This window comes from Podarcis raffonei, chromosome 7 (genome assembly GCF_027172205.1).
Source record: "Podarcis raffonei isolate rPodRaf1 chromosome 7, rPodRaf1.pri, whole genome shotgun sequence".
Classification (NCBI taxonomy): domain Eukaryota; kingdom Metazoa; phylum Chordata; class Lepidosauria; order Squamata; family Lacertidae; genus Podarcis; species Podarcis raffonei.
The window spans coordinates 87,342,678-87,361,753 of record NC_070608.1 but is presented as its reverse complement, the minus strand read 5'-3'; the positions used below and the strand labels follow the sequence as shown (position 1 = coordinate 87,361,753).

The 19,076-nt window shown below is 43.0% G+C and overlaps 1 protein-coding gene across 6 annotated transcripts in view; it reads left to right on the top strand.

The window, feature by feature from the left end:
• The window catches only part of LOC128418039 (protocadherin alpha-C2-like), a 183,167-nt gene extending 167,671 nt beyond the window's left edge, over positions 1-15,496 (top strand). For 5 of the 6 annotated variants that reach the window (XM_053397422.1, XM_053397424.1, XM_053397421.1 and 2 more), the window contains exon 4: positions 14,857-15,490. In XM_053397422.1, coding sequence (XP_053253397.1) covers positions 14,857-15,167 — 311 coding nt within the window. In that variant the 3' untranslated portion in view covers positions 15,168-15,490. Of the gene's footprint in view, positions 1-14,856 lie in introns of all 6 variants that reach the window. The other variant, XM_053397423.1, reaches the window with a different exon arrangement.
• Positions 15,497-19,076: the final 3,580 nt, after the last annotated feature.

Here is a 19,076-nt window from a genome sequence, read left to right as displayed (position 1 = left end):
TGTGTACACACCCTATATTTAAAGTACACCTTCCTCTCACAAAGAAAGAATCCTGGAAATGGTGTTTTGTTAAGAGCGCTGGGAATTGTAGCTCTGTTAGCAGTAAACCATAGTTCCCACGATACTTTTTTTGGCTGGGAGGGTGCTTTAAATGTATGGTATGTATGCAGCCTGACACCCTCCACTTTATACATCAGTGGGGCAAAAATGTGAAGAATAAATCTGGCTGCCTCCTGTCACATCAAACTTAGCCCAAGAACTAGGTCTAAATCTCCCCTGGACTGAGGAATTGTCATGTGGAGCTGGACTGTACACATTGTGAAATAAAGAAAAAGAAAGAAAGAAAGAAAGAAAGAAAGAAAGAAAGAAAGAAAGAAAGAAAGAAAGACAGGCACAGCAGTACAATAGCACAATGGACCAAAGCAGTGGTTTTGCAGAATGCCTAGCTGAACCTAGAGCACCCTACCTAGAAGCCATCGTTTTCATTAGCAAACATTAATTAGGACATGGCTTCAGTGCCCTATGGGATGGAAAAGTCACTCTGATGAGACAAAAAGTCAATAGAAGAGGTTCTGGGCTGGAGTGGTGCAGGAGATCATAAACAGTGTGTGTGAGAGAGACACACAAAGAAGAGAGCTTGATGTGTGATAAACAGGACAGGGTGAGAAAAATAGAAATGTGGGAGGGAAATGACTAGGAATCAAGTAACATGGAGAAGGGAATGCTAAAATTTAATTCAACAGGGGAGAAATAAATGAAGGAAAATAAATTGAGAGAACCAGGAAGAGAAAATGAGCATCTCTTGAAATTCTGAAAGTACAGCAGCTTTAAAGATGTGAACTGTTCATTCAAGCAGAGAAAAACCCATATAAATTATATGGCAGGGAATGAAAAAAACCCAGTGGTTTAGGTACAAGGAAAGGAACCAAGGAAGATTTAAATAATTTTTAAGTGAAATAATGAAAATGTGATTCTGAAATGGGGTTTAGAAAACTTTTATTGATGTGCGCATATGTTGTTATTGTGCTATGAGGCAAGTGCACCCAGACCACGGATGCACAATAGTGTCTTGGCTATACAACACACCAATAGATTTAACTTTACTTTTGTAAGGGGGAATAAATGGGCAAAGACTCTGAAAGTGATAGCAACAGATGGGCCGGCTTCCCCAAGGAGCCTCTCAATTGTTCACTGCCATTCCCACTCCCTTAGGAGCAGAGGAATACAATGCCTGCTTAATATTGCACGCTAACTGTACTATGGCAGACGCAACCAGAGCAGGAAGAAAAGGGCATAGTCTTTTCTCCAGTAGGTGAAGGAAGCAGTGAAGCCCTCACACTTTCCCCTGGAATAAATCCTCTTGGTGGCATTTAGATTCAGTTCACACAACACATTTCACATTGCGAGGGAACAGTCCCACTTTCCCCAGACATACATTCATGCAAACAGCCCAAGCAGCTGATCACAGATTCAATCGTTAGCAATTCCCGTGATTTCAACAATGGTTTTCCAGTTGCTGCAACCATGGATATTGCTGCTAGCTGTATCTGTGATCTGATCCTCAAATACCTGGTACCCTGGAAGGAATAATTTTCTGCACTGTGCCTTCCCATCCCTATGGCAGCCAGCTCCTTAGCATTTAAAAAAAGGGTGAAGGGCCATAGTTAAACTCCAGAACCTTCCTCATCTCTCAGAATGGCTTGGAGGCCTTTTACATGGTGGTAGTACTCTTGTTGGACGCGGGTAGCGATGTGGGTTAAACCACAGAGCCTAGGACTTGCTGGTCAAAAGGTCGGCGGTTCGAATCCCCTTGGCGGGGTGAGCTCCCGTTGCTCGGTCCCTGCTCCTGCCAACCTAGCAGTTCGAAAGCAGCCCAGTACGAGTAGATAAATAGGTACCGCTCCGACGGGAAGGTAAAAGGTGTTTCCGTGATCTGCTCTGGTTCGCCAGAAGTGGCTTAGTCATGCTGCCCACATGACCTGGAAGCTGTACGCCGGCTCCCTTGGCCAATAAAGCGAGATGAGCGCTGCAACCCCAGAGTCGGCCACGACTGGACCTAATGGTCAGGTGTCCCTTTAGTACTCTTGTTGCAACCCACCTTGGATCAGGCTGCGACCCATTTGTGGGTCCTGCGCCACCAGTCGAAGACCAAGGCTGTAGATTAAATTAGTGCTTAAGAGACAGCTACAGGGGCAGCTTCAAAAGCTGGCAACGCTACAGGGAACACTGCCAAGTTACATTTCCTCCAGGCATTATGTTTCTAACCATAATAGAACATACTGCACATTTCTTTACTAGGGTTGCTGTTCCATTCCTTACTTTAATTTTTTTGATATGACAGCTCTGTGCTTGTGACGAACATCAGCTCCATTGAAAGATCTCTGCTCCCACATGGGAAAGGGTTGTTTAATCTTTAACCTTGACAGATCTGGAGTCCATCATTAGCACACACATAAGCAAGGGACCATCTCATCATCATCATCATCACCACCACCACCAGTATTTTACTCTGTGTTTGGTGGTATCAATGCTGGTATGACTCACTCATTCAAAAGGTGGCAAAGTCACTGCACCTTTACTAGGTATGTAGATGAGGGAATTTAAGCACATGGCGCTTGACATGGAAAAGGAATGCAGGACCATTCCATTGAGATTGGCAGCTTCTGCCCCCTCATCTCCTTGACCTGTTTATGCCCTAGCAGCTTATTAGAACTTGCCACTAAGAATTGGTAACTGAGTCTGTTTATATTCTCCTCCCTCCCAGTCCAGTTTCCTTTTGTGTTGGGTATTTTTTATTATAAGCCCGAGAGCAGGGACTGTCTTGTTTGTACTGATTTGTAAATTGCTCTAGAAGCCCCCTTTTTTTTTTTTGAGTGAAGACCAGAATAAAACATTGTTTATATAAAGTTCATCATGCCCAGTGACCCATTTGAGTTAACACTGGAAAGACCCTACACACTATTCCTGCAGTAATTTGGTTACACTTTAGTTTGCATAAAAAGAAGATACCAAGGATTTTGAAATGCATTAATGTATGTGTGCATATTTATGTAAATAAATACATTTAATTCTTTTGGTCAAAGGCCATGGCAAACACATACATCAATCCAGGAATACAAAATAATAAAATTTGTGGGCCTGCATCACAGTGCGTAATTATAGGACTGATTGATCTAACACTAAAGTGTCCTAAAGTAGGCCATCACTAAGTGTAAAATAAAATGAAGATCTATATTTATTTGTATTTGTTGGTAGGGAGTCCTATGTTCAGAGTGGCCCCTTTAAAGGCATTCTGACCTACAGCAATAAACAAGTGACAATATTTTGCTCCATACTTTGAAAGCTTCATAATATGCAAGTAGGACAGTTCCCCTCCCCCCCGCCCCCCGGCCAGTGAGTTTGTACTATTTCTAATGTACTGTGGGTTTCTAGGATATTAAAAATATACCTTACATTTTAGAGATTCATGACAAGTAGGAGTTTGGGATTGCAGAGACTTGACTGCTAGTTCAGAGCTTCCTATTCTGTTTTGTGTTTTAGAAGATATTTCACATTTGTGTTACAATCTCATGTATAAGCTTGCACGTTACAGTCAGCCATAGTCTATGTCTTACCATGAATGATGTCAGGAGCAAGCCAGCAATAAATTGCACTGTGCAGGTTGGAGTTAACTCTTTATTAGTGAGATCACAATCTGCACAGACTTGGCAGATTATCAGGTCTAATGAGCACAGCATCTCATCTCTGGTGGGTCTTGTCCCATGGATCAGTTGCCAAGACTGAAATTTCCTGCCTCCCCACAGCGATCTAAAGCTCCTTCTCTCCAGGGCTTTCGCCAGGCAACCAGAGACTTCGCCTGTGTGTAGCCAACCTCTCCTATGCCCTTTTCATGCCTCTTCTGGTTCTGGAGACCAGAAGGTTGGAGGGGAGCCTGTGCCAGCAGGATGATGGGGAAGAGCTGTGACTCATCTCTGCCTCTTGGCCTCTCTCCTCCCCTACTTAAGCTTCTGCCTCTGATTCTGGACTTCTCTCTGCCTCAGACTCTCCGAGCTCACTAAGCCTTGTTACCACTTCTCCCCAGTGTTTTCCCTCTTCTCCCTCTGACCACTCACCATTGTCCTACCACCACTCCCCAGGCTCTGAGCCTTCTTCCCGTGGTGGTTCCCCAGCAGGTTTCTCCCACCATTACTCTGCATCCAGCTAGTTCATGACATCTGAGCAGCACCCTAGTGCACATTGCTGAATCACTTGCATTTCACCGTGCCCTGCTTGGGAGCAGGAAACAATGAATCTTGGCTTAGCGTGGAGTCTGAGCCAGTGCTCAGGGTCTGTTTCTCTTCAAACGAACCACAAGTGGAATTCATTTACTGCCCATGCTTTTCTTGGGGGAAATACACCACAAGTGCTGGTTCATAGGTCACACTAAACCAGGGACTCAGCTATACAGCTGCAAATAAAACATTTTAAGTGTGTTGTAAAGTTCATTATACAAATGTGCGATGGTGATGGTGAGCTACGGCAAATTCAAAATACCGTATTTTTCGCCCTATAGGACGCACTTTTCCCCTCCAAAAATGAAGGGGAAATGTGTGTGCGTCCTATGGGGCGAATGCAGGCTTTCGCTGAAGCCTGGAGAGCGAGAGGGGTCCCCTCTCGCTCTCCAGGCTTCAGGAAGCTCTGCGCAACCCTTGGGAGGCCGGCACGACTTCGCGCTGGACTCCCAAGGGTTGCGCAGAGCTACCTGCATTCCGAAGCTTGGGGTGCGCTGGAGAGCGCGCCCGAGCTTCGCGCAGCTCTGCGCAAGCCTGGGGAGACCGGCGCAACTTCCCGCCGGGCTTCCTAGGCTTGCGGATAGCAGGCTGTTCTGGGGTCCGCGCCTGGGGGGGGGGGGAACTAATTTTTTTTTCTTTATTCCCCCCCCCACCAAAACCCTAGGTGCGCCCTATGGGGCGGTGCGCCCTATGGGGCGGTGCACCCTATGGGGCGGTGCGCCCTATGGGGCGAAAAATACGGTATTTTTCAAAACTTTTTTTTTTAAAGCATTTTCACAGCGTTTTTTATATGTCTCTAGATTTCACCTAGGGCTTGTCATTTATTGCTCCTCGCTCCATGCAGGGCAGAAGGGGGGGGGGTATGAGAAGCTGCAATTCAGCAGCAGTCACCATAAGTTTATTTTAATTTTTTTATTAGTTTTGCAATATACCCTCAATAATAGCCAAATTATAACAATAACAATTAATTCCCAAATTATACAAAGTGCCAATCAACTTCCAATTAATACATTTTAGTTAAAGTGGCTCCCCGCATGCTGGTTTGGGTGCATTTCCGATCTTATATCACTGCGTTCCATAATCTTAAGTAATTTTAGTTATAATAATAATCCCTTAGTGAACAGCTACGTAATCAATGATTTCCATTTGTGATGTTAGAATATTTATAAAGCTTCAAGTGAGGAACTCAAACCATTATCTTTATTCTGCCCTGTGTGTGAAAACTGTTATATCCATGGAGATTCCTTCTGTCCATATTTGGTGTTGTCTCTGTTGTTTTCTCCCATCATGGCTTGGGGCAGAACTGAATCTTGAAGTTTCTCAGAGGTCTTTTCTCTTTGTCCCTTGCTTTGATGTCTTGGAACAGGCGACAGTGTGCTAGAAACCATGACGGATCTTCACCATTTTTCTCTCAGCCTAGGAAAAGCTGGGCAGTTTTTGAATGTGCTGAAGATTTAATACTCCTTTCCAACTCCCAGAATCTCTGCAGCGTTCTTATCACAGCCCCCAAATTCTTTTCCTTCCAGCAAGAGATTTATGGCCGAATTAAACTTTAGCTTAGATTACATTTCATCAGTAGCACACACAAATCTCAGTCTCTTTTTCCTTGTCTGTTGTTTTTAAACAGAGGTGAGGGGAATTCTTCTTTCTTTCCTACACAGTCATACTTGAGCTTTCCCTCCTCCTCCTTTCTTCATTTCAGATCACACACAGTTTCCATTTTTTGCTTGTTAATATCAATATTACTCCAACGTCCCTTCCTCACTTGTAAATATCTATTTATCTAATATTCTGTAGAGGGCTGCCGAATCATAAATATATAAAAGAAGCTTTATATATAAAACTATATATAAACCATGGGCTTCCCAACCGACTCTCACTCCCCCCAAAAAATCTTATCTCAATTCAAATCTTTGATCCATGTAGCTGGTATATTTGGCAGTATTTTTTGCAACCCTTTCCCATCATGCGCCAGTTCTTTAAAGCCAATTAAAGATCCAATTATACATAGAACCTCTGCTTCTTAATGGCGGCCTAGGAGGGTTTTCACCAGGCGAAGTGCTTTTGCACTCAACGCCTCTGTGCCTCCCATATTCCATGCCAGAGCTAGAGCCAGGTACCCAGATGAACTACAAGAGAAGACCATTCCCCCCATCCCTGGGGGGAATTGCAAGGATGATTTCCCCTCTTTCATCTTTGTTTTTTGTTTGCCAATGATCCCCCGCTGTCATGGGGGCTGTCTCCATTAAGGCAGGCAGGACTGGAAGCCCCAAGCCAGAATTTTATACTACCATGGTGAAGGGGCTGTTATTATCAGATCCTTGGTAGGCTGAAGAACCTCTTTTATACCAAAGTCTGGAGGACAGAAACATGGCCTTTTGGAGAGGGAGTATCTTTTAAAGGCTATCCCACTGGCTGTGCCACAGAATAGTGCCTGTGGTTTCTCCTGTTGCAGGATCAAAGGTTAGGAACATAGGAAGCTGACTTATATAGATAGAGTCCAATGACTGGTCCATCTAGTTCAGTATTCCCTACTTAGGAGTGGTGGCTCCTTTTTATGGTTCCAGACCCAAGGCTTTTTTTCCAAGCCTTGCAGAGATAACAGGGAATGAACTGAGGAACTTTTGCATGCAAAGCATGTACTCTACTATGGAGCAAATGCGGGTGACAGTTGGGCTGTGCAAAGAGTTCCATTGTTTAGCTATGTTAGTGGGTTAATAAATTATGATTAAGTGACAAGTGGGGTGCCGTAGGGTTGAATGGTCATGTCTCATAGATGCTTTAGTTGAGATTCCTGCATTGCAGGGGGTTGGGCTAGAGGATCTTTGGGATCCCTTCCAATTCTACAATTCTATGATTCTATAATTCTATAATACATTGGAACTTCGTGTTACGGACAGGATCCATTCCAGAGGCCTGTCCGTAACATGGAACTGACGCAGGCCGAAGCATCGCATCTGCGCATGCATGCGGCACGATTTAGCGCTTCTGTGCATGCATGAAGCACAATTTAGCACTTCTGCACATGCGCGAGTGGCAATACCCGGAAATAACCCATTCTGGTACATCCGGGCTGCCGTGGGATGCATCACGAAAACGCGTAACCTGAAGCGGACGCAACATGAGGTGTGACTGTATGGCATTGAAATAGTCAAATTCTTACTTACCTTATTGCAATGATTATATAACAGGTTTTGCCATAGTCTGTTAGTCTGTTGCAACCTATAATGTTTCGGCAATTTAAAGACTAATTATTTCATTATGGCATAAACATTGTCAGTTTCATGAAGTGTTATATTCTGTTATAGCTATATAATATGGACTGGTGTGTGCGTAGGGATTTGTAAGCACTAAGGTCAGAGTGAAATGCAATGCAGAAAGTACAGAGAAAGTGAGAATTACCTAACATTGACAAATTTACAAAACAGTTGTTGATACCACAGACTTCCTGGCACTGGTAGGACAATTAATAAAAGTAGTATGATTAGAATTGTTGCCCTGTTCAGTCAACAGTTGAGAGCATGAAACTCAAGATGAACAGTCATTCAGCAGCTGCACCTGCAATAGTAAGGTAAAGGTAAAGGTACCCCTGCCCGTACGGGCCAGTCTTGACAGACTCTAGGGTTGTGCGCCCATCTCACTCTATAGGCCGGGGGCCAGCGCTGTCCGCAGACACTTCCAGGTCACGTGGCCAGCGTGACATCACTGCTCTGGCAAGCCAGAGCCGCACACGGAAACGCCGTTTACCTTCCCGCTAGTAAGCGGTCCCTATTTATCTACTTGCACCCGGGGGTGCTTTCAAACTGCTAGGTTGGCAGGCGCTGGGATCGAGCAACGGGAGCGCACCCCGCCGCGGGGATTCGAACCGCCGACCTTTCGATCGGCAAGCCCTAGGCGCTGAGGCTTTTACCCACAGCGCCACCCGTGTCCCGCACCTGCAATAGTAGAACATGTTTATTTGGGAATAAATCCCATTGAATGCTAAAGACTTCTGAAGAGGCATGTATAGCTGTGTACAGCCAATGCATTAAAAATGAAGCATCACTTGCGAGCAGCACAGGAGAAATTGTGTTTCACTTTGCCTGTTGAACATCTCTATCAAGTGAATAACATAAATGAAGCTTTGCCTTTTTTGTGTTTGTTTGATCGCTGCTTAAAATTATGAGTTGGCTTACTCTGAGAGACAGTAGTTAACAAGGTAGAATGTGAATTTTCACCCTCTATATCTTCTTTTGCTGGCAGTTCTAATATTGTTATTTTTCTTGGCTACTATAACAACAAAATATTGCATGGATATTTTAATCCAAAATAGGTTTAGGGAAAATCAGTGCATTCAGAATATTTGGTGACAGAATATTTCCCTCCCTCCCTCCCTCCCTCTCTTGCACACACAGTTTTCTCTCAGCAAGCAAATAGTGTTTGCTCTCTGTGAGCTGTTCCAGAATTAGTCGGCAGAATGTAGGACTCCTCTGTAGCAAGAAATATTCATCATTCCAGCCAGAGGGAAAAGCAGCAGCCTGCTTAGCACAAACAAAAAGGAAAGCAGAGAAATGGGGCGCTCTCTGCAATTCCCTGCCAGCTTGCACCCCCCTCTGTGTTCTAAAGAATTTCATCACTAAATAGTAATGTTAATTTACACTGACCCTTAGGATAAATGATTGAGCCTGTCCTAAATATAGAGAGAGTCTTTATTCATAGTGTGGATTACATTTAATGCACATGACTTCCCCCAAAGAATCATAGGAGTGATAGTTTATTAAGGATGATGGGGACTCTAGCTCTGTGAGGGGTAAACTATAGTTCCCAGGATTCTTTGGGCGAGGTTCTGTGCTTTAAATGTATGGTGTGCATGCAGCCTTAAAAAAAAAAAGTGCAACCAGCAATATTTCCTTTTAGATGTAATGGCAGTAGTTTGGGTTAAGGCTTTTATCTGAATGACCTTTCAGATGCACTAGATGTCAAAATCCTTAAAGAGGAAGAGAGGATTGATGAATGAAAAGAGGTGGGGCTGCATAATGTCTGGGCTGAACATGCCACACAAATGCAAATGTCTCTTGTCAGCCAGTACTGATTCTCCTTGCAGTGTGTGGTGTGGTGTGTGTGTGGGGGGGGGTTGCATTTGAAAAGGGGAGCCTGCTCATGAGAAAGATTTATTAAAAGAAAGCATTGGAGGGACATGAGACAGAGCCAAAGCATGGTGCTTACAATATAGCTTTCATTATGTAGAGTGAGCCCCACCTGTTCCTGTGAAATGACAGATTGTGGCTTTAGGGCTGTGTGGAGAATATGAGAGCATGCATAAAAAGGAAGAAAGAAAATACTCTCTTTGGTGTTGCTGCCAGAACACTGAGTTGCTGATTGAATTGCACTGCGCTGTGCTCAGTGAGCAGCCATCTTGCCTGCCGGAGACATCTCAATTCTAGCCTCTTTTTACCTGCCACTCTGTATTGTCAGCTTTGTTCTACTTCTCCTTCATTTAAAATGGATTACAAGCAAAACTCGTCTTCTCCAGCTGGATAGTTTTACAGATTTTGTGCTTTGGAGAAGAAACTCCTATAACCAGGACAAAATTCATGCATGCAGGAATAAACCCCACATAATTCTGTGCTAAGGAAATTAGAGGGAGGAATTCCTGGGGGTACTTTTTCCACACTCACCCCACTGACATGAAAGGGAGGCAGCACAAGCTCAGATCCTGCTCCAAAATCATAAGAAACAGTCTTGGGCTCCAAACTAATACTGAAATGTGCATGTTTTATGAATCTGGACATTTTAAAATAATATTTTGCTTTTTTAATACAAGCCAAATTAAGAGACTATGTGAATTATGTGTTCTTTTCTCTTGCAATCAAACTTTGCACATCTATATAAAGATGACATGCACCACCCACAGCTTTTACACTAATTGCTATGCAAATTAATTCACTACGTGAAAGTTTGCTGTAGCCTTCCCCACCAAGAGAGGAGTATCTGGAGGACTCTCATAGCACACATAAAGTCCGCCTGCACCCCAATGTGCCTCCACACCCCAACACTGTGCTCCATGTTTCACAGCACACCACCAAGCAAACTGAGAGCTTTCAGCTGAACCATCCAGGGACCCTCCAGACATTTTCCTTGCCAGGCTGATGCCAGAAATATGAGAGAGTTAGACGGGTTGGTTTGCCTGGCACTTGGATAGGTAGCCGCTGCCCACTGTAGGCAAGCATGGAGGGGGACGAAGAATGTTTGGGGGCTGTGAGCTCTTCTGCTCTAACACTCCTTGCTGATCACTGACCACACAGCGCAGTTTCTACAACCTCCACACTTTCTGATGTGTGCAGTGGGCCAGTATAAGTGATAAGGGACATCTGAATAAGGCAGTGGTGTCCAAACTTTTTTCAAAGAGAGCCAGATTTGATGAAGTGAAGGGCCATGAGGGCCAACCAAAGTTTTTTAGGATTGAAGTTGTTGAGCTTTTTTTATGTTTTTACCCCAGGATATAAACTGCCACAGGGACTGGATTAAACTGACCATTGGTCCTGATTAGACCCCCGAAACAGACTTTGGACATGCCTGGCATAAGAGATGGAAAGCACAGCGGAGGGATGGGCATGTTGTCAGGCAGATGCATAAACTCTATTGCGTGGAGAGGCGGAGTCTCCCCAACCCCAGACAACCCCTGAGTGGAATAATGACTTAAGACAACGTGCTATGGGATTAAAATTGGCCACAACTTTATTGTTTCAGATGCAGGGAGACCTTGGCTCAGGCATTGGGCATTTATCAGGGTTATCCAGAATGTGTGGGGATTCGGCTGGCTCTGGAGAACATATGTTCAAGCAGAGAGCCCACCCCCCATTTTGCCGCCACCGCAGGGGAGAGCAATGACCTCTCAGCGTATGGCCAATGCTTCCCCTCAAGACCCCTCTAACGGGGAACACTGGGATCACCACCGCAAGGGGGGCGTGGGTCACTGCTTCACCCCCCCCCCCCATTTTAGGAAGATAGACTAAAGGATTCTCCCCAAGACCTGAAGCCGCCAAAGTTGTGACGTTTTGCTACGGGGAAGGCAAAACCTGCCAATGCAGGAAAATTCCTTTCCGGCCCTTCAACAGCAACTGTGATGTAGCAGCGCCCGTGTACCTGTGGAGAAGAGGTTAACCTGCAAAAGAAGGCTTAACTGAGGGAGGGCAGGGTGGGAGAAGCTCTGGAGCCAACTGACGCTTCGCAGGTTCACCTTCTGTTGTGTGGGCAGGGTGGTCCCTCTCCCTACCTGGCCGATCCCATGGCACCGCCTCCCCAGGCGGGATTGGGCGATTGGCTGAGGTAGGCGGAGACCTCCAGGTGTCCAGACTGGGGAGGGTGAAGCCAGCCCATACTACCGGGATCTGCAATGGGATCCGGGGGGCTGCACGCGACCACGCAAAAGGCGCCCCCCATTTGATGTGGGGAGCAGTCACTGCTGAATATTGAAGCCTTTTACAGGTAACTGCCCAGATTAGAATTCTGAATACCCACATGGAGCCTTTCTAAATGTGAGGATTCCTCCCCATTCATTTCAATACAAGCAGGCACCTGTCGCTTTCTAAAAAGGAATACTCTCAAAGTTGTCCCGAAAGGGCTGGTTCAGCTTTTCAGTAAATTTTAAAAGTTTATTAAAAGTACAAGGATGTTAATTGTTGTAAATTATTTTCCTGCAAAATATTCAAATAACGTCACAGTGTTTATAGGAGAACTATTACCTGGTTGTTCAGGACAGCATTTTGACATTGTAGTTTTTTCAGTTACAGTGGTACCTCGGGTTAAGAACTTAATTCATTCCGGAGGTCCGTTCTTAACCTGAAATTGTTCTTAACCTGAGGCACCACTTTAGCTAATGGGGCCTCATGCTGCCCCCATGTGATTTCTGTTCTCATCCTGAAGCAAAGTTCTTAACCTGAGGTACCATTTCTGGGTTAGCGGAGTCTGTAACCTGAAGCGTCTGTAACCTGAGATACCACTGTACTTCATCCTTAAGATGAGAAAAACCACACCATGTTGGGCATCTGTTAAGTTACATGAACATTGATAGAAAAATGAGGTACCACCTGTTCTGAGATATGGTTAAGGATATGATCAAAGCTACAGGTTAGAAAGTTCTGTTCAAATCCCTGTTTTTCTCCCCATGGGTGTAGCCAAGGGAGGACAGGAGGGGGCAGCTGCCCCCCAATCAATACAAATCAGTACAAATATGAGGCTCTGCGCCCCCCAACAAAAGCCTGCCCCCCTAATATGAGGCCTGGCTGTGCCCTCACCCATGTTTCTCCCTCTTAAATCCTGAAAGGAAAACAGGAAACAAGGATAGAATCAATGCCTTGTATACAGATAGACCAGAACATGGTTATAGAATGGACTTTGGTCTGCAAGTAAAATATATTTACTTCTGAATTCTTCTTTATAGTCAGATTGCTGTTGTGTCACATAGAAAAGCTATCCCCTCCACCCAGTGGGTGCTGATGGCAGAGAGCCAATTGTGCAGAGAGAAACAATTGCAAAGTATTTCTCCTGAGTTTTATTCATTGTTGCATACAGTGCCGAACACTAAGGAAGAGTCCTAGTGACTGATGGTTTCCCTCTTTTGTCTCCTGCCCTCTCGTATCCCATTCCAACCTCGCCCTTTCCCATTCAGACACGAAAACATAAAAGCTATGTATATAGGTCAGGGTTGTTGGGACTAATTGCAGAGGTTATGGACAAATATATGTTTAATATTCAGAACACAAGTTTCCGTTTTGTACAACAGGAGGGAGTACTGAAACATGATTTGTATTAGGCACACAAAGTTCAGCTGTGTAATTTATTATTCCAAGGCAGTGAGGGGAATAATGGAAGTGAGAAGGACACACAATCTCCACTCAGAAAAGATTTAATTAAGCTAAAACAAAGACGACTGAAGATATATGGCAGGGTCTTGTGCATTGAAGTCGTTTCTGGAATACTGGAATCACAAAAAGCAAGCCTTAATAGTCAGATGCCATAGAAAACCAAAACATTAGATGATGCAGTTTAAAGGCATCAAAAGAAAGATAATTCATTGGTTAAGATGGGCAGATTAAATTTTATAAATTTAATAATAACTCTGCAATAATATTATTTTTAAATATTAGAAATATGTGAATTGCTGTTTCAGACACTTATTTACACCAGCCATGAAAGTTTTAATCTGGCAGACTTTAAAAAAATTACTTACACCAGACTCCAGAAAAAAATTGTGCTTTACAGTTTCCTAGTTGGACACAGTGATCTGAGCAAATTCATTTCCTTGCAACCTATGCAGAATAACCAACCTACCCATTAGTTAAAGTAGCCATGCATGTTTACTCAAAAGTACCGTATTTTTCGCCCTATAGGACGCACTGAAGCCTGGTTTCGCCCTATAGGACGCACCAACGTGGTTTGGAGGCTGGCAGATATCCTCAAGGCATGGAAGCCCGGCGGGAAGTCGCGCCGGTCTCCCAAGGCTTGTGGAGAGCCCCGCGCCTGGGGGGGGGGAAATAATTTTTTCCCTCTTTATTCCCCCCCCTCCAAAACTAGGTGCGTCCTATGGGGCGAAAAATTGGGTAAGTCACACTGCTGTTCAGTGGGACTTATTCACTAGTTAACACATTTAGGACTCAATCCTTAGGGTCAACATAGATCATACACGAATTGGGGTGAGGGCATTTAATAAGCTTATTTTTTATGATTTGCAGGTTATGTCAATAGCAAACATGGGGAGAGGGAGTGTGATCAGGATCAGGCTTGTTTTAATTTGCAGTCAATATGAAATTCAGTGGATACCTATGAGTCCTGCTAATATATGATTTGTATGCAATATTCCAGTTGTGAAGATGTGGTATGATAAGAATAGGTCCTCAAACATTTGTAGCTATTTAATACACTGAAATATTGTCACCCCCAAATTATATTGAACTTGCAATGCATCCCTTGTAATGACTTGGCACTTCAATGCCCTGTGGTTTTCTTTTTCCAGTGTTTTGAAAGAGCACCAAGCAACATAATATATTTATTTAAATTAAATAGAGAAGACAGACCCCATTTGCAGAGAAGTCTGTATGCTGTTACCTTTATTTGTCTCAGTTCACGTATAATTCCAATATAAAAGTATGGCTTAGGATGAACACACGAGCATGCGGGCTCCCAGAGAGGAGCTCAGGGCCATTTTATTCCTTCTCTGGTCCTGCTAAGCCATGATTTGCCTTGCTGTGTTATCCCAACCCAGGCTTGTGATTTGGCTCCGTCAGACAAACCATGAACTGTAAAGCAAACTGTGGTTACAGCTTGTGGTTTGTCCAGAGCAAGGCAAGCCATGAGCCTGAGTTTGGATGAAGTATTAAGCCAAACCATGGCGTATCTCTCAGCCACAGATCAGAGGAAGAGCAAAGAGGTCCCAACGTCCCCTCCAGGATCTCTCAGGATCTCACATTTGTGCAAAACCATGGTTTGCCTTAGCTTTACCTGTGAGCCAGGTCTTTGAGAAAATCCCAATTGCATGGTACCTATCTGCAGTACTTTAATTGCAATACTAAGGGTTTATTGTTCACTTTTATTCCCCCCCCCACAGAACCAGAGGCTGGCGAGGTGTCCCCTCCAGTGGGAGCTGGCGTGAACAGCAACAGTTGGACCTTTAAATATGGACCTGGCAACTCCAAGCAGCCTGGTCCCGGTGAGTTGCCAGACAAATTCATTATCCCAGGATCTCCTGCAATCATCTCCATCCGTCAGGATCCGCCAAACAGCCAAACTGACAAAAGTGACTTCATAACCTTTGGCAAGAAGGAGGAGAGCAAGAAAAAGAAGAAAAAGAAGAAGGGGAACAAAGCTCAGGAGAAAAAAGAAAAGGGCAACAGCACCACTGACAACAGTGACCAGTGAGGGGTTTATACTGAACAATCTACTTAGCCAATTTTTGTAATCTTGGAAGATCTCTCCTATGTAGCAACTCCCAACTTCTTCCTACTGTTAGCCAATTTCCTGTATGTGCAAGACTTCAGAAATCCACAGGGAATTCACAATGTCTGTCTAGATTGCTTAACAGTTTTGTCTTGAAAGCTTTATTAAGCCTGGTGTTAACTCTTTTTCTCCACTCTGGCTTGTTTTCAGAATCTAAAAAGCAGACACAAGTTTCTTTTCTCCTACGCTGAAAAGGAGACTCTTCACAATACAGCCAGTGCGAGGTTGGACTCTTTGCATTGTGGTTCCTGCCCTGATGATACTTATGGGGTGGGTGGGGGGTGGGAGGGAGGGGGACTTAAACATTTTTGGTATTGTGCACCCTGTATCTGACTGGAAACTTTTGTGTGCTGATTATCAGCTAGGTGATGCAAGATCAGATTAATACGACACAAGAAGCGTTCCAAAACACAAACAAGTGAAGTTCCTTGTGAAATTAATGTGCAATGCTGTGCGGCCTGGGGAACTATCTTAAAATTTGCAATTAGATTTTTCGTAATCTACAAGAGCTAGTGTGTAGTATGCTGGAGCTTTTATATATTTTATATACACACTCCAGCAAAAAAAGGAAGACTCACTCAGATAACTCTATACCATGAAGTATATCTTCTTCCAAGCCATTGGCCATATTGCCACAATAAGGCCTTTTGTTCTCCTAGCAAGGATGTCCCTCAGGGAACGTCTACACAGCAACTGCCCACACTCCTGGCTCAGTGCTCCTGCGATAAACAGGGAGCATGGGGAACCCCCCCTCTCTCAAAACAACAACAAACAAACCAACTAACCACCAAACAAACTGAAGAGGAACCTTGAGGAGTGGAGATTCCTTTGTTCACATTTTGTATCCAGCTGTGTAGACAGAACTGGTCCTGCTACCCAGGCCTTGGCATGCATGAACCGCAGGGAGTTGGGTGTCCTTCCAGGGAACATCCAATGCCTTTTGAAACCACTGTGCAGACATGTCCTCGGAGTTTAACAAGGGAAGGGAAGGCTGACATCTCAGGAATGTAACTGACTGTGATGTTTCCTTTATGTCCTTGTTTCCACTCTATTTAACATTCTTTTGCACATAATGTCTCTGAAAAGGTCAGAGTATTTCCATAACACATATGCAAAAGTAAGGACAAAAAAGAAAATCTTATCTATGCTGTTTGTGATTTGATATCTCTATTTATAAAGGGAAAGTAGCTGTAAATGAGGAAGAAATAGGATTCCTTTAACCCAGACTGAAGTAAATTTACAGCCATTAGAAAATATAATTGCTGCTATTGAAGTGCTTTAGAAAAATTTGCCTGAAACATCTGTATTATATCTGCCAATCACAGCTTTATTCTGTCAGGTCACTGGTTTTGGGGGGAGACTGCCTCTTGCATGCATTAAGAAATACAAGATATTCTCTTTCTCTTTTTGCATTACTTATTCTGCACTTTGAATACACGACATTTGTAAACAATTTTTTGTCAGAGGAAGCTGAAGCAGACCCTTTCTCACACTAAGCAGATCGACTCACCTGCTGGCTCTGTGCAGTGTCTTGGTGTTATTACCTCCCTCATGACTTCCTTGGGCTATAGTTTAATTTCTCTCTGAGTTTATGATTTCCAACCCTACAACTATCACTCATTATGTAAAATTCAAGTACTGTATGTATGCTCTATGCTCTTATAAGTATCCTGAAATATTTATTCTGTGCTTGTGTATGTGAATGTCAATGAAACTATTACCTAGCGTGGACATTAAGCTTTACTGTTGAATGTAAATCCATTATTATTATTATTATTATTATTATTATTATTATTTTGTACGTTTGTGAACAAGTGAAGTAGTGTTAATATTTTTAAGCACTGTTAGTTACCGGTTTTTGTGTATGAATTGAAACACAAGTAAAATATCTTTCTTAAATCAAAAAATTAGTAAATCGCAGGATATTATTTCAGAAGTGGGGTGAGGGTGGTTATGAAGTAAAGAACTTTTGCCTCCTGACAGATAAAGGCACAAGTGACACATGGACTGGGAATCTCCAGTGGTCTTAATCCATTGTGTGTTTTAAACAGCATATGGTGTGTGAAGGAGTGATATAAAATGATATAATCATGTTTTTCTCCACAGAATAAAGCTGGGATCCAAAGCTTGCATTCCAAATGTCCCTATATATCAAGGATGGCCCCTGATTTTAATTCATTTCCCTAGTAAATCCTTTCATCTCTTTTACTCTGATTTGCCTTGTGAGGAGATCTGAGGAAGGGAATGCCTTTTCAAAAACTGGGTTAGAGTTGCCATTACTGAGGCTTCAGCCTCTGCTCTCTAGAGAAGTTGTGTCTGCAATCTTTTACAGACTTCAATGAGAATAGGAAAGAAAGAAAGAAAGAAAGAAAGAAAGAAAGAAAGAAAGTTGCTGAATGTGTTTAGTATTTCATCTAATCAATAATCACTAAAATCAGATCCACTGCAAAATTCTAGCATCCTATAATTCTAACCAGATCCATAATAAAATCAAACATTTAATTTTTGTAAAAGGAACATCTATTAGCAGGAAAGTGTGTGTGTGTGTGGAGACAGCGGTCCTTATATGAAATTTTGGAGGGTGTATGTAAAGGATACGGGAGAAGCTTTGACACAGCCAGTCCTCTGCTACCCAAAAAGTTGCTTTTGAAAATCAGAGGAATCTCCCACAAGACCTCTTATTAAGTATGAGGAGCTGCAGTTGAAAGAGAAAATGTTCATGTTCTTAAGGAAGTTTCGTGATATATGTTCATGTGGGATCCAGCTCAGAGTGTCCTGTGAATGTCAACTCTGTGATACAAGAGTTCTTAAAGGTTTTAATGCTCACTCTATGTTTGATCAAATGAGATGTCTTTGAATGGATTCAGGATTTATATTATTTTAAGTTTGCTGACAGTTCATTTAGTTCAAAAAGTTGCGGTTTGTAAGAAGTGTTACAGTTTTGATCAGTCAAGTTAATTTGTAATAATCCTTTTGAAGCCACTGGTACTGCTGAATATAGAAGGCTGAAAACAGCAGCCTGCCACATTTACTTTTTAGCACGTTTTTGTAAAGAAGCTCAATTGGACATATTTCCAATGTTTAGAATGGGAAAAAATAATTTGAAAATAAACATATAAACCACAATCTATGTTGTAATGCATGGTTGTCATGCTATTGCAATATTACGAAACCCTGATTCATATTTGGGGCAGATTAGGCAACTACAAAAGCATTCTGCTGAGTTTTAGAAATGTGATTACAGTGGTACCTCGGGTTAAGAACTTAATTTGTTCCAGAGGTCTGTACTTAACCTGAAACTGTTCTTAACCTGAGGTACCACTTTAGCTAATGGGGCCTCCCGCTGCCGCTGCACCGCCACTGCATGATTTCTGTTCTCATCCTGAAGCAAAGTTCTTAACCTGAGGTACTATTTCTGGGTTAGCGGAGTCTGTAACCTGAAGCGTATGTAACCTGAGGTACCACTGTACTTAAATTCATTTTTGCAGACCTGATACTTGAGTACCAAGGGTCAAATTAATAGTCAAATCATTTTCACTGAACGATGTGTCTTCCAAATAACTTAATCAAAGCCTTTTTTATATATACATTCTTGCTTAAATATTATTATAAATATCTCTTCACTTACTGCCCCATGTGTTGAAAGATTATGGTGTGCTTTATAATAGTTTGAAAGAAGGTAACACAAACAAGGAAAGAATCAGATTATTATCATGCCTGACTGATTTCAGTGCAAGTATGATCTGAAATCTTGCTGGTGCTAACACTACTACAGTTATCAAATATGTACTCTGCATATGGATCTATCCTTTGGCAAGTCTACTTTGAGAA